Here is a 15,066-nt window from a genome sequence, read left to right on the forward strand (position 1 = left end):
AGATGAAGATCCTGATGGACGGTGGTAAGTACCCTATCCCTCCCCTCTCCCCCCCTTAACCCTCTCTTGGTGGTGCCTAATCCTAACCCCCCTTCCCACACCCTAAACTTAACCCTCCCAGAGGAGTACCTAACCCCCCTCCCCGCCAAACCCTCCCAGGGGGGGGGGGGCCTAAACCGGCGGTTCGGGATGCCAACGATGGGATCCTGTTCTCCCTTGGAATATCGGCATTATGCCGGGTGGCGGGATTCCGGCGACGGTATATCAAAGGCTGGCATCCAGTCTGCCGGCAATATACCTACATCCCATAGTAGATGTGCTTTAAAGACCAGCTTCAGCACACTAGAGTGACTACATGAGAAGTTGAAAACAAGGTCTGCGGTGTTGAAGTAGGCATCCCACAGAAACCATACTATTTCTGTAGGTCTTCAAAATGCAGCAGAAGCTCAGTGTAGTTTTTTTGGAACCTAAAATTAAGCGAGAATGTCTCAATTTCCTTATATGAAGTCTCTAGGGACTGCCACACGTTGAAAACCTGGATGTAAAGCAATATCAAGCCCAAGCTATTCCCTAGTCTTCCTCACCACCGGCTCTTACACACAATTAATGACAGTTGTTGAGACTTTGTGACCTATTTCAACATGTGAGGTTGCCCTTTACTTTAGATTCCAAATTAACATTGTGCAAGAGTGGCAGAGCTGGTTTTGCCATCTACATTGGTATGAAATTGGGGAATCAGTATGTAATACCGCCGGCCACATGGTTTTAATCCCGACAGCGGAAGCCCGGCAGGGGTGAAGATCCCAATCGCTAATTTAGGTAAGTACCCCAACCCTCCTTTAGGGGTGCCTAATCCTAACCTCCCCCCTAGTGCCTAACCAACCTCTAAGTGCCTAAAACTAACCCCCCCTTCCCCCGCAGCCTAAACCCAAGTCCCCTGGGGGGGTGCCTAACCCTAACCCCCCCTTCCCCTAGCCTAAACCCAACCTTAAGTCCTCCCCGGGAGCCCTTAACCTAACCCTTTCCCCCCCCCTTGCGGCTGTCTGTGTCTGGGTTACCTTCGTTTGGGATGCTGGGCGTCGGGCTCCCGGCATAGGTCTAATGACAGGAGATTTTGACGCCTGTCATAAGTACCTTGCTGGGATTTGACAGTCGGGAAGCCGGCGGTCGGCATTTCGACCGTTGGCTTCCTGACTACATCCCCAAATTGGGTATGGTCAACTGCATTGTTTTTTGTAGTCCTCTCCTTAAAGTATTTAAGTAAAACAATGTTTTTTATGTCCTATATCTTCATTGCAGATATTACATTCAAACAGATTCTTTAGGATGCATGATCATATGCAAATGTGTTCATTGTCCCCCCATATTTACCTTCCAGGTCAACATCGGGTGGATTCCATACAGATGGCTGACCATGATCGTTAATCTTTTTGGACACATATATGCCGCACTTCGTGGACGATTAAGTCTAAATTTACATAACTGGCCAACAAAATCCCATTACGTAGGGCAAGTTTAGGACCAGTCTTATAATAACCAACACTTGGACAATAGCAAAAAATTTGACCAAACATATGAAAAAGTCTGCCACTTTTCATAGTCCTGACATGATCCAGCTATCTTGTGCTGTGCATGGCAACTTGCTAGTAACAGTTTTACAAATAGGGTTCGCTGATTCTTATGTAAAAAAATCCAAAAACATCAGTAGAGAGAGTATTTTTCTTTTCTTTAAAAAACGATGGACAATGAATGCTTCTTTATAATATTTTTGGTCAACAATTTGTGTGAAAAATGACTGCCTCAATCTCACCTAGGGATTAATGATCCTTTTTATGAGTCTGTTGTGGTTACAACACACATCATGGAATTACAAGCTTCTGTGTAAGAGCTTTAACGCAATAATTGATCAAAACAAAAGTCACGGTGACCACGCTAAATATACAATTTTATCTTTTATTATGCGCAACATTAAGTCTTATCTGAATAGCCGGGTCTATTGTGTATTATTATACAGTCTCAGAGTTACAAATGTACGTAAGACACAAAATAAATCTGTGTTCATAAGCAAACGAAAAAACAAAAATGCTGTCATTTGTCTAGTCAAAAAAGAAACGGCATTCGTTGAAAAACCAACAGAGGACAAGTCCTGAGTTGAAAGAGAAACACCAATCCCAATATTCATATAATACAGCTCTTTTTTGGCAGAATAAATATGATTTTTTTTTAAATGACCCACTAATACACTCCCTGCGGTACGGTGGGGTCAGCTATGAAGGTTAATTCAGCCTTCGTCAGAGAATTGACCTGGTCCGTGCTTACTATGGGGATATAATCGACTCAGGCTGCCCAAGCCAGGTTTTACTGTATATCATGATTATTATAATAGTTTATTTATATGGCGCCACAAGTGTTCCGCAGCGCTTTACAATGTACATAAACAAATAAGTGATCAGTGACCTAGAGTACAATACAATACAATGCAGGACAAGGACATTGATAATATACATTGCTACATTAGCGACCATAACACCAAAATAAGCAACAGAGCATAAGCAGTGTTAGGTGCCCTAGTGGGGAGTAAGAGGGTAGAGGGTCCTGCTCATAAGAGCTTACATTCTAAAGGGGAGGGGCAGACAAACAGACGTGACACAAGTGGGGTAGACAGGGAGGAAGGAGCATGTAGCAGCAAGTTAGGATGAGAGCTGGAAGGCTTTGATGAAGTAGTGGGTCTTGAGAGCCTGTTTGAAGGTTTGTAGAGAGGTGATGGGGAGAGGGAGAGAGTTCCAAAGGTGGGGAGCAGCACAGGCAAAATCTTGGGAGGCAGGAGTGGGAGGAAGTAATCAGTTGGCATGAGAGGCGGCATGCATTTGTTGAACGAAGAACGCGGGCAGGAGAGTGAAGGGAGGTTAGATCAGAAATGTAAATGGGAGAAGATTGGGTGAGGGCTTTGTAAGCGAGAGTGAGAACCTTGAATTGGGTCCTGAAGGGGAAGAGGAGCCAGTGGAGGGTTTGTAAGAGAGGGGAGGCAGATGTAGAGCGTTTGGAGAGAAAGGTGAGCTGAGCAACAGCATTGAGGACAGACTGGAGAGGAGAGAGATGGAGTTTGGAAGGCCAGATAGGAGGTTTACACAGTAGTCCAATCTGGAGATGACCAATGAGTGGATGAGAGTTTTAGTAGCATCATGGATGAGAAAGGGTCTGATCTTGGAAATATTTTTGAGATGGAAAAGACAGGACTGCGAGAGGTTCTGGATATGTGGTTTGAAGGAGAAGGAGGAGTCCAGGATAACTCCAAGACAGAGCACTTTGGGAGGGTGGGAAGATGATAAGCTCAGTCTTATTAAGTTTAAAAAATCGCTGGGACATCCCGGAAGAGATCGCAGAGAGACAGATGTTCATCATGATATCGTACATATGTTATGTGAAATTGCTACTTTGACTTTACACTGAAAATCAATCCAGCAGTAAGGAGGACCAAAATGGTGACTGGCCCACTGTGACCACATCTCCTAGGACATAGTGATGATGAAGACATTTAACTGAATTATAGGTACAACCACAAGGAGCAAGCTGAAGGTTTATGCATGATTAGCTGGTCTCTGGTGAAAATATGTCATGACCCAATCACTGATTTCCCAGTCACACAGACCCTGCTGGTTACAATGTGAAGAAAGGACTTATGGGTAAGAGGTCTGCGGTCAAGTTTCATGAAAAGCCCACCTCTGCCGATAACGTGAAAGATGGAGGGAATGTCACAAAATCCATAAATGGCTTAGGTTGAAGTCAAACCATTTGGACATAAAGTTATATCCTTACTTGGGTAACTGAACAGATTTTAGTCGCAAGCTTCCAAAACTTATTTCAGATCTCAAAGTCAGATACGCCATAAAAAAGATCCTGTTCTCGGAAATCAAAAGTTCGGTTAAAGGGATGTCGCCAAATATCCATTCATTTTTTTTTTTTAAGTTTTTTTTCTCCCCTTATTCCAACAAACAAGGCTGGGATTTACCAAAAAGTGGGAAAAACAAACAGTCACAAACATCACGACATCTTCAACACGCAGAATCCCAAACGTCTTGCCCTGTCATAAGTGATCATTAGTAGCCCAAAGGACCACTAAGTTTGAAACACTAGTTGCTTGATATAAAAGAGCTAAAATAATCATTCACAAATATACATGTTAAAGGTTTCAGCAACTTATCAAGAGTTACGATATTGTAGATGTAGAAAATTGTGATAGTGATATATATTCACGGGTTAATTGTAGCTCTTCTGTATAAGCCTTCTTGTGCTTAAGGCTCACTGGTCCTTTAACATTTTTTCAGTTGTAATAAATACGGGCGGAGGTTTTGGGTGGGATTTTTGGTGTCTGAGAAGTCTTGAGTACTGAGTAAAGTCTTTGCCGCAAACCGAACACAGAAAGAGTTCTTCCACAGGATGAACCCTCCGATGGGCGATGAGCTCAGACTCAACTTTGAAGCATTTCCCGCAGTCGTTGCAAGAAAATTTTCTCTCTCGATTGTGCATCAGCTGGTGGTTAAAAAGGTCATCCGTTTTGGCGAAACCTTTCCCGCATTCCGAGCAGGAATACAGCTTCTCTCCGGAGTGGATCTTCCCATGGGTGACGAGACTTGATCTGGCGTTGAAACACCTTCCGCATTCGGTGCAACAGTACGGCTTTTCCCCGGTGTGGGTTCGGCGATGTATCACAAGTGCGGTGTTGTGCCTGTAGTATTTCCCACACTCGGTGCACGGAAAGAGTTTGGCGATTAACGTATGCATGGGCTCGTGTCGGGCAAAAGCTTCGTTGGTAGCGAACATTTTTTTGCACTTGGAACAGTATGTCGGAGTCAAGACAGAAGTAGATGCTATCTCGGTGTTCGGCTCTCCCAGCTTCCTGCCCCTAGATCCCAAGAGGTGTTTGTTTTGTTCTATAATATAACTGCTGCTTTTACTAAGCTCTGCCATAGAAGATGGTGTGTATAGTGTCTGGGTGTATTGTTTGGGTGCCTGAATGCTTGGGACCTTGAAACGGGCTTCTTCACTGGAGACCACGTCCACCCTATTACGGATAGAAGCATATTTTTTCTCTGTGTGATCTGCGGATGTAAAAACGGAATTAACTTTGAGATTTCCTCGTTCTGATGAGACTGGTTCCACCTTAAGTCGTTTAGATGCGTGCTGCATAGTAACTGTGGATGTGGCTCTATCGGTGTATTTATGGTCTCCTTCATCGCAGGAGACCGGTTCGTCCTTAGCATGAGTAGATAAACCTGTGGAGAAGACAATATTCAGATTATTTTGTAAATTAGCAATTATTAATTACACTGCAAATCTGGCCCTACTTAAACCTTTATGGATGGAAAGCCCTATTGCTGGCAAAAAAAATTTTTTTTTTTTTTTTTCATTTGCGATAGGGTTTTTTTTTTTTTTTGTTCCGCCCAATGGAACGAAGGTTTAAAAGTTTCTGATTGCAATTTTTTTAAAATTTTTTATTAATTTATTTTTAGACTTTTTTTTTTTTACACAAGCATAACTGAGAACTTTAGCTGGCGCATATGCCCATATTCCCAGAAACTGGCCTCTTACCATGCCTGGCCAGTATTGCCGGTGATTTTCTTGATAAATTACCGCAATAAGTGAGTGGACATTCCTGATGGATGCCCTAATACTAAAAGCTAAGAATGAATATATTAACTATGGATCCTTTTTATCATAATATATAAATGACAACAATTTGATTAACCATTTTTATAGTGTTACACAATAGTTATTAATAGAGGTTAAGTTTCCCATATCCAAATATTCCAAAATACGGAATTTTTTGAGCATGACTGAGATAGTTAAACTTTTGCTTTCTCATGGTTCAATGTATACAAACGAAATTATTACATATATTGTATAAAATTACCTTCAGGCTGTATGAATAAGATGTATATGAAACATAAATGAGTTTCATGTATGTACACAAACTTTGTTTGATGCACAAAATTATTACAAATATTGTATAAAATTACCTGCAGGCTATGTGTATAAAACATAAATGTATTCTTTGTTTATATTTGGGTCCCATTCCCAAGATATTTCATTACGGTATGTAATTATTCCAGATATCCAAAATACCCCTGGTCCCAAGCATTTTGGATATGGGACAATCAACCTGTAATATATTTTAAGATTCAATCTGTTTCCAAATTCTGTTACATACATCAAAGAAACATATCCAGAATATGACCATATCTTACACAATACATTGCAAAAACTCTAATTCATGCACTCATCATCTTCCGCATTGATCATTGCAATATTCTCCTTACTGGTCTTCTCCATACAAGACTATGGGGTCTATTTACTAAGCTTTGTTAGGAGATAAAGTGAATGGTGATAAGGTACCAGCCAATCGGCTAACTGCCATTTTTCAAACACAGCCTGTGACATGGCAGTTAGGAGCCGATTGGCTGGTACCTCATCACCGTTTACTTTATCTCCTAACAAAGCTTAGTAAATAGACCCCTTTCACCCCTTCAATCTGTTTTAAAAACAGCGGCTAGCCTGATCTTCCTCTCAAAACGTTCTCCTCCTTCTGCTCTGTCAATCGCTACATTTGCTGCCTGTGTTTTACCAAAACCAATATAAAATGCTTCTTCTAACATACAAGGCTATAAATAAGACTACACCATATCTCTTCTCTTGTCTCAAAATATCTCCCAACTCAACCCCCTCCACTCAGCACAAGATGTACGTGTCTTGTCTGCACTCATTACCTTCTCCCATTTCGGGTTACAGCACCCACTCTGTGGGATGTCCTCCCCCACACTACAAGACTTGCCTCTAGCATCCAAACCTTCAAGTGGTCCCTGAAAAACTGCTTCTTCAGGTAGGCTTATTAAATTCCAGAACCATACTAAACCTACCTAAGCTATTCTATCCGATAAAACACCACTCTACAGAGTTCAAACAATATTTACATGCCTTCTCTTTCCATACTCAAACAACCTCTTGACCCCAGGACAACATTGTTGCGTGACTGCATTTTATAGCCCAGTGGTTCTCAAACTCTGTCCTTGGGACCCCAAACAGTTCTGGTTTTCCAGGTCACCTGGCAAGTGCACAGGTGTAGTCATTACTCACTAACACTTTTTAAAAGATCCACAGGTGGAGCTAGTTGTTTCACTTGTTACTCTGTGAGGAGACCTGGAAAACCTGCACTGTTTGGGGTCCAGAGGGCCGAGTTTGAGAACCTGTGATATAGCCTAATAAGCACTGTCTGGATGAGGTAAAATGCAATATGTAGCCCCTAACCTCATGTATCAATTTGATATTTCTCTATAGATTGTATCTTACAAACAGAGCCGTCTTACCCAGGGCAGTGTACGACTGGTGCCAGCTACCAGGGCACAAGGCAGAGGGGGAGAGATGGTTGTTGCCCTGATGGCACCTGTTTACATCTCATGAGGAGCCTGGAGAGACACCCCCGCTGCATAGAAAGGAACTAGGCACCACCTTCATTCGCATACTTCACCAATCTTCTTGCTCCCAGGGTTGTTCTGTGACATGATGCCGAGCCAGGGTGCATAGGTGCTCTGCTACGATAATGATCTTACCTGTGTCTGTTAATACCCAGTCTTGATCCATTATTGTGTTACCAATCGTAAAGAGCAAAGGATTTTGATGGTGCTATATAAATGCACATAAATAATCTAGACAAACAAACTCACACCAATATCAGCTAGAACTGCAGTTACTAAGGATATAGACTTTCAAATACTTGTGCATACAATTTCTTTTTTATGTGTAACTGGCAATCTGCCTCGGCTTCTCACAGGAGCAATTTTGATTTTATGGTGATAGTCTTTTTTAAACCAAGGTATTATAAGATTGCTTTGTAGATGACATTAGTCGTTTATCCTTCTGATGTCAACACGAAAAGATTTAGGCCCTCATTCAGAGCCGCTCGCTATTTGCGGTCGTTTGTTTTCTAAAAAGGGGTGGCTATTCAAATGAACCGTTCGCACTTTGCGGTCTGTTCACGCCTCTAAGTCTGAACGAGCGAGCAAAACATGCGAACGTAAATTTGAAAAAAACGCCCCCTAGCCGCTCGCACCATACGTCATGTCCGCTATTTATTTGATTAATCGAGTACATCGAACAGCGTCTGAACTGCTCGCTATTCTTGTGGTTGGTTTTTTCAACCACTATTTTGCGAGCAGTTCTGAGTTAAAAAAAACCATGTGACGTGGTCAATGACGCTGCTGGATTAATTATGCACTCCCTTAAAACGCCCGTTTTGACCTTTAAGCACGCCTGCGAACGGATTTCCACTCCCCGTTTTCAAGCACCTTCCCCTGTTACCACCCACATACACCTCATTCTGTCACTCAAAATAGCAGGCATTCGCTATTTTGCGAACACATGAATTTCAACCGCACTGACTGGTTCGCGCATGCGTATAACGATCCGTACGCATGCGCAGTTGGGCAAACATCGCTCGGAGCGAACGAGCTGTCGCTTACGAGTGGCTCTGAATCAGGCCCTTAGTTTTGATGTGACATGCAAAAGAGCCTCATGTAACAAGGCATTTACACCCCCCCGTGACACATGCTACATGTATGAACATGATAGTGATCACATTTCTTCATACCCAGTGATGGAAGACGCTGGTGATTCTCCATTGTGTTGTCTTTGTATAAATTGTTCTGCTCTTTGATGCCACGAGAAGACAGGAACCTGACAAACATAAAGATGTAGTCATCATCCAGACACATAAATGAGTCATCCCTACTCAAAGGTCTGGCGTGTGCTGTCTCTAACGTGACCGATGTGGTCCTGTCCTGCTCCTGTGTTTTCCCCACCCTTTACATTCTAACTGAAGGCATCTGGGCTGCATGAATTGGGTAACATATATAAACCAGTGCATCTATTGCTATTGGAAAATGGAGGTACATCACACAGTTGGATGGCTCATGATGGCAAGGCATCGGTAAAAGACCCTACACACTGGCTTTCTAATACCCCTTTTACACCGAAGCTAAAACCCGGGTTTTTGAAGGGTTAATCCGGCCAGCTCCCTGGTGTAAAAGGGGAGAGGGTTGGATCGCTGGGTCGAGTGACCCAGCAATCCAACCCAGGTAAATAGCAGGGTTTAACACGGGCGTAGCCCGTGAAACCCTGCTGTGAGAACAGCGCACTCCGGGTCACGATGACCTGGAGTGCCAGCGCACTCCGGGTCACGATGACCTGGAGTGCGCTGCTAGCCGGCCGATTGGTCCGGCTTCAGTGGCGCTTGGAGATGACGTCATCTCCAAGCGACCACTTTCACTCCGGAAAAGCCGGGTCTATGCAGACCCGATTCCGGTGTGAGCCGCGCCGACTCGGGAATATCCAGAGTCGGCGCCGGCAAAATTCCGGGTCTGATCCGGATAGGAACTTTGTTCCAACTCCGGGTCAGACCCGGAATTTAGGTGAAAAAGGGGTATAAGTAAGTAAATGCTAATCTTGCACACATTTTATAGAAGGTCCATTCCAACTCTACCAAGAGTTCTGTACCTTGAGAAGTGCAAGATCATTATTGGATGGTAAAATCTCATCCCTCCATCACCTGGCCACACTATGGGCAGATTAACTGCCGATTCGGCATCAGCGCACGTTAGATGCGCTGATACTGCTTCTCCCCCATGTATGAATGGGGGGCTGGGCAGTAAATGACAGGGGTGCTATGCGCCTCTGTCATTATCGGCACCGATAGGCAGACTTATGTATAAATGGTCAGTTTGCCTGACCATTCTGCCAGCTGCAGCCTGGCGATGCCCGATTCCCACAGCAGGCACAGCGCTGTCCATGCTGCGAGGGCTGCCGGCTCCAGGGCTGCACGCGGGATCTCGCGATGCTTCAGAGATCCCGTGCATGCTCAGTGGAGCCGGCCGGGATTGAGACACAGACCATCAGCACTAGGCTGATGCACTGTGAGCTCTAGCAGGGATCGCCGGAGGGGGGAGTTATCACTCCCCTGCTCCGGCCGATGAGATGTTAATACATCTCAACGTTAGTGCTTCCTGCTTCGTCGCGGTAAAGAGGCAAAGCAGTAATCGTTATAACGGCACGATAAGTGCCGCTATAATACATCTGCCCCTTTGTCTCCTCCCTATCACTCGGGTCAGTCACTATGTCTCTTTCCTCCATCACTGGACCAGTCACCTTGTTTCCTCCCTGTCACCAGGGTCTCCACTCGTCCAGGGCCAATCACTGTGTCTATTCGCCCCACTTCTTGTCCAGTCACTATTTCCCTCCACGAACCCCAATGGGCCGTCATTCTGTCTCTTCCCCTGTCATAGGACAAGTCATTACATCCCTTCCCCTGTCACAGGGCCAGTCACTATGTCCCTTCCCATCAATGGGCCAGTCACTCTGTCTCTTCCCGCATCATCGAGCAAACCACTATTGGTCCGAATCTGAGGTGAGAGTAAAGCAAAAAAGAGCAAGTAACTGTGCACCATACCAGAACCATGTTGCACTGCAGGTGGGACAGATATAAAGGGGGGGATTCAATTGTTTGCGCCGGTGGCGGTCAGTGCTGGGCACCCGACAGAGCTGGCATTTCTGCTCGCACCCCCCTGAGGTAGTGAGCAGAAAAGTGCAATAAGCCCTAGTCTCTAGAATGTGCTATAAGCCCTAGAATCCTGTCTATTTAAGCTCGACAAGTGCAATAAATAATGTGCACCCCAAAAACAATTAAATTGCGACATTGGGAACCCAGCAATTAGCGCACCTTAACAAAACAACCGAATCGCCCCCAAAATGTGCAGAGAGATTTAGATCTGGGATGGGTGCATCTAAATTGCGGTGTAAAAATGAAGCTTGTAAAATCAGCCAGTATTTACCCTGCATACAAAAAAAATAAAAGTATGTGCACCCCTTGCAGTGTGACATGGTGTGTCCATGTGCTCAGTTTCTTGCTCCTTTATGTGCTTTACTCCCACCTTAGAATCAGGCTCTATGGCTCTTCCCCTGTCATCTGACCGGTCACTCTTTCTCCTTCTGTCACTGAGCCAGTCAACATATCTTTTCCCCGCACCACTTGAACAGCCACTATGGGACTGATTTATGAAGCAGTAAAAAGAGATGTGGATCAGTGAAGTAGCTGCCCATAGCAACCAATCAGCTTCTACCTATGATTTTATAAATTGTACATTGAAGAATACTACCTTGAAGCTGATTGGTGTTGCTATGGGCAACTTCTCCACTTTTTTCACTGCATGATACGTCAACCCCCATTTCCCTACTTGCTGTCACTGGGCCAGTCATCATGTCTCTTCCCCTAACACCGGGCCAGTCATTTCATCTTCTCCCCGCGGCACATGACAAGTCACTGGGGGCGATTCCATTCAGTGCCATGCTGAATAACCCCGGGAAGCAATTCCCAGAGCTTTTCAATTCACCATGCTTTTAGCCCGACTAAAGGAATCTTCTTGCACCCTCCTGAGGTGCAAGAAGAAATCAGACTAAAGTGCTGGGTGCAATGCTATATTTCCAGCTTAACGCGGCACTAACAGCTTCGCGGCCGGCACTTTAGTCAGACAATGCCAGTTGGCGAGACTAAACACCCAGCTTTAGGCGCGGTAACCGGCATTCTCCAACTTAAGTGGCTTTAGTCAGACTTAGCGCGGTGAATTGAAAAACTCCTGGAATTCCTTCCCGCGGCTATTCAGCATCGCGCTGGATTGAATCGCCCCCGCTGTGCCCCTTGCCGCCACCAACGGCCAGTCATCATGTCTCTTTCCCCATTATTGGGCCATTAACCTGAACCCTTCAGTCTCTAGACCTAGCCTCCCCTCCCCCGTCATGTAGGATCAACCCCCTGTCACTGTGGCTCCTCCTTTCCACTAGCCAGTCCCAGTGGCCCCAGTACATTGTATTCATTCTACCTCCCAACCTGTACAAACCCATCTACCGTTCCTGTGCCACATACAATGTGCCTGGAAAGTAACAACACACCCCAATAGCCGGAGAACAACCACCTACCGACCACCGCGGCCCTTCTCGTCCTGTCTACACAGCACCGGAAACACAACCTGCGGGACTCCAGCAATCCCGCCCCACTTCCGGCCTGTGCGTTCCAAACCACTTCCTTCTTCGCTCCTAGCTGGTGCGTTCCACCGGGTTCACTTCGGGTGTTGCGTTCCAAACGGCATCCTAGCCTACGTTCCAGCCAGGTAATGCGTTCCAAATCACTTCCGCATTCCGCTGCAGGGGAGGCGCTTCGCCATCTTCACTTCCGGGTAATGCGTTTCAACTTGCGCCCTATGCCTGCGTTCCACAGGAGCCGCTTCCGGGATCTGCGGCATATGCTTCCGGGTGTCGGCTGTCTGTTTTGATCTGTAGTTGCTGCTGTGTTGAAATGCTGATGTTGCCAGTAATGTCCATTATTATTATTGTTCTACTGATATAAGAAACCCAGTGTTAGGAGCAGTGTTAGGAGACCGAGTGAAAAGTGATAAGAAAGTGATAAGGTGCCAGCCAATCAGCTTCCAACTGTCATTTTTCTAACACAGCCTGTGAGATGACAGTTGGGAGCTGATTGGCTGGTACCTTATTACCTTTCACTCGGTCTCCTAACACTGCTTAGTAAATAGACCCCTATGTCATATTACTGCCAATGGTCCCTGTTTATTTCAGTATTCACACCTCCCAAGATGTTTTCTCTTGCTCTGTGGCCTTTATACCTTTATAATTATTGGGGATATTCTAATATACTGAAACGATTAAGCATTACTGTCTTCAATAACCACTGCATGCTGGGTGTTGTAGTGTGTCAAGAAATAACGAGGAGAGTAACCTGCATGGTGACACCAAGCCAGAAGCAAGTGACATGTTCAGCGTCGAGCAGTGCTCAGTTACATTACCGGTTGGGTAGATTAGTCGGCTGCATGGGAGTATTGAGAATAGGGATCAGTGGTCCCCGTAACTATTTTGTGAAGGGGCCCTTCAACTAGCGATTACTAAAATTACCCCCCCAGCATTGTAGTTGGAAGATGCTGAGTCGACAAATGTCTGATTTTTTTCGACACATAAGATTAGTCCCTGGGATTAATAGGACCAGCTGGGTGTGCATCCTCACCTTGTGGCTGATTCTCCGTGGCACCCAAAGTGGCTGTGTTTGTGTGAAGCCGTGGCAGCCTGATTTACTACCATATACTAATGTGAGTTTCCGTAGGGCCAATGCGAAGGTCTATGCGGCTTCAAACGAAAAGTGGCTTCATGTACAGTTTTCCCGTCTACAGCTGCAACCGTCATTATTAGAACCGGCACGTGTACCAGCCCCATGCTAAGTGCAATAGAATCTGCAGAAACAGGCTGTCCTTCCCCATGTACACGGACCTCGAGCTCCTTGCCAACAACACTCCCAAAAGACAACCGTTCACTGCGATCGCATTGTCGAGGCCGAGTTTTTACCCCAAAATACTCATTTTACGTAATGCGAGATCTGGCAAAAATATATTCAGCTCAAAACGTCCGGCCAAACGCACAAAGGCGTAAATTCACTTTTGCACATGCGCTGTATGCTAAAAGTCACTATTTGTGAGCGAGGAAAGAGTCCCATCCGACTCAGATTCAGCTCACTTGAGCGCTTTATAAATTAGGATATTTGTAAAATGTTTATCATGCGCTCTTAATTAGTGGGTAAGCAGCTGTCTATTTGAGTGTAATCAGGAACCTGATTGCCACTCTGAACTTTTGGAAAAGGGGGAAGGTAGACGCGCTTGTGTTGAAAAATAAAGATAACAAAAATGACACAGAATTCTACACACATAAGCCCAGCAAATGCTGAATTAACGGAGGGCCTTCTAACACCAACGTGTTTCGTCAATTCATCATATTCGTCAAAGTCATTCATTGACGAAACACGTTGGTGTCTGACCACCCATACAGACAGCGGGAGCGCAAGAAGCAGCAGAAACCCCCGTCTCCGGCTCGCGATTCAGAGCCAGGAAGAAAGCACGGCCGGGAGAAACCCAAGCAGGACGACAAAGTGCACTGCACACAGCCGACTGAACCCGTCCCGACAGTTGCCAGCTGATCCCAGCCCACGCTGCTGGTAGGGAAAGTTAGGGTGAGTAACCGCTGCTCCGCTTCCAGTGTTACAGATACGGGATCCCCATAACTAATTTTACCATTCCAACACAACATTTTTTCAGTGAAAGAGCTATAAACATCCCTGTGTTTTCATGTATCACATTCTAGCCCTCCGTTAATTCAGCATTTGCTGGTCTTATGTGCGTATAATTCTGTGTCATTTTTGTTATCTTTATTTTCAACACAAGCGCGTTTACCCTCCCCCTTTTCCATAAATTAGAACATTACCCGCAGCTCCTTTCCTGCTCTTTCGGCCGGGGGTGCCACACCAGGATGCACAGGAACCCTACTACAGCATTGTTACAAGTACTGGGTGAAAGCCCAGGTAAGCACCAGAACGGCCTGAGGGCCTGATTCAGAGCCGGATGCTCTGACAAGAGCGCTCGCTCTGAATCTGGCCCGTCCTACCTAAAATTGGAGCGGCCTCCTGGCCGCTCGCATAGCTGTGGGTGACCACCCACAGCTTATGCGAGCGGCCAAAAAGATGGTTGCGATGGTCAAGACCATCGGGCTTGCGACGAGACCCTTGTGGTAGGGTCTCGTCTGCCGCAAGCCCTGAGTGCTTTTGGCTCTATCAGAGCCAGAAACACTCCCTCTGACATCACTAGTGATGTCAGTGGGGCCGGACCCAGACGGTAGGCGTTCCCATGGGAACGCCTCCGTCTGGGCAGCCACGCCCCCGGCACACCCACCAAAGGGGGCATGCTGTCAATCACCATCGACAGCACGCCCCCTTTGGTGCGAGACCCCAGGCGACGGCTTCCCCGTCGCTCGCCGGGTCTCGCGCATGCGCACGACGGAGCAGCCTCCGTCGTGCACATGCGCATTTGGGTACCATCGACCCGCTTGCGAGCGTACAGCGCTCGCGAGCGGGTCTGAATGAGACCCTGAATTCTTTGTGGCGTGTATTAATAGTTCTGGAATCTGGGGTAAAGC

The 15,066-nt window shown here is 45.9% G+C and overlaps 1 protein-coding gene across 1 annotated transcript; it reads right to left on the bottom strand.

The window, feature by feature from the left end:
• Positions 1–1,924: 1,924 nt before the first annotated feature.
• Positions 1,925–12,096, bottom strand: LOC148508003 (uncharacterized). The gene is made up of 3 exons (XM_088445140.1): positions 12,019–12,096; positions 8,642–8,727; positions 1,925–5,273 (listed from the first exon to the last, which is right to left on the bottom strand). The coding sequence occupies exons 2-3, from the start codon at positions 8,670–8,672 to the stop codon at positions 4,300–4,302; spliced, it is 1,005 nt and encodes a 334-aa protein (XP_088301266.1). The 5' UTR covers positions 8,673–8,727; positions 12,019–12,096; the 3' UTR covers positions 1,925–4,299.
• Positions 12,097–15,066: the final 2,970 nt, after the last annotated feature.

The sequence above is a fragment of the Taudactylus pleione genome, unplaced genomic scaffold, assembly GCF_031769625.1.
Source record: "Taudactylus pleione unplaced genomic scaffold, aTauple2 ptg000377l, whole genome shotgun sequence".
Lineage (NCBI taxonomy): Eukaryota > Metazoa > Chordata > Amphibia > Anura > Myobatrachidae > Taudactylus > Taudactylus pleione.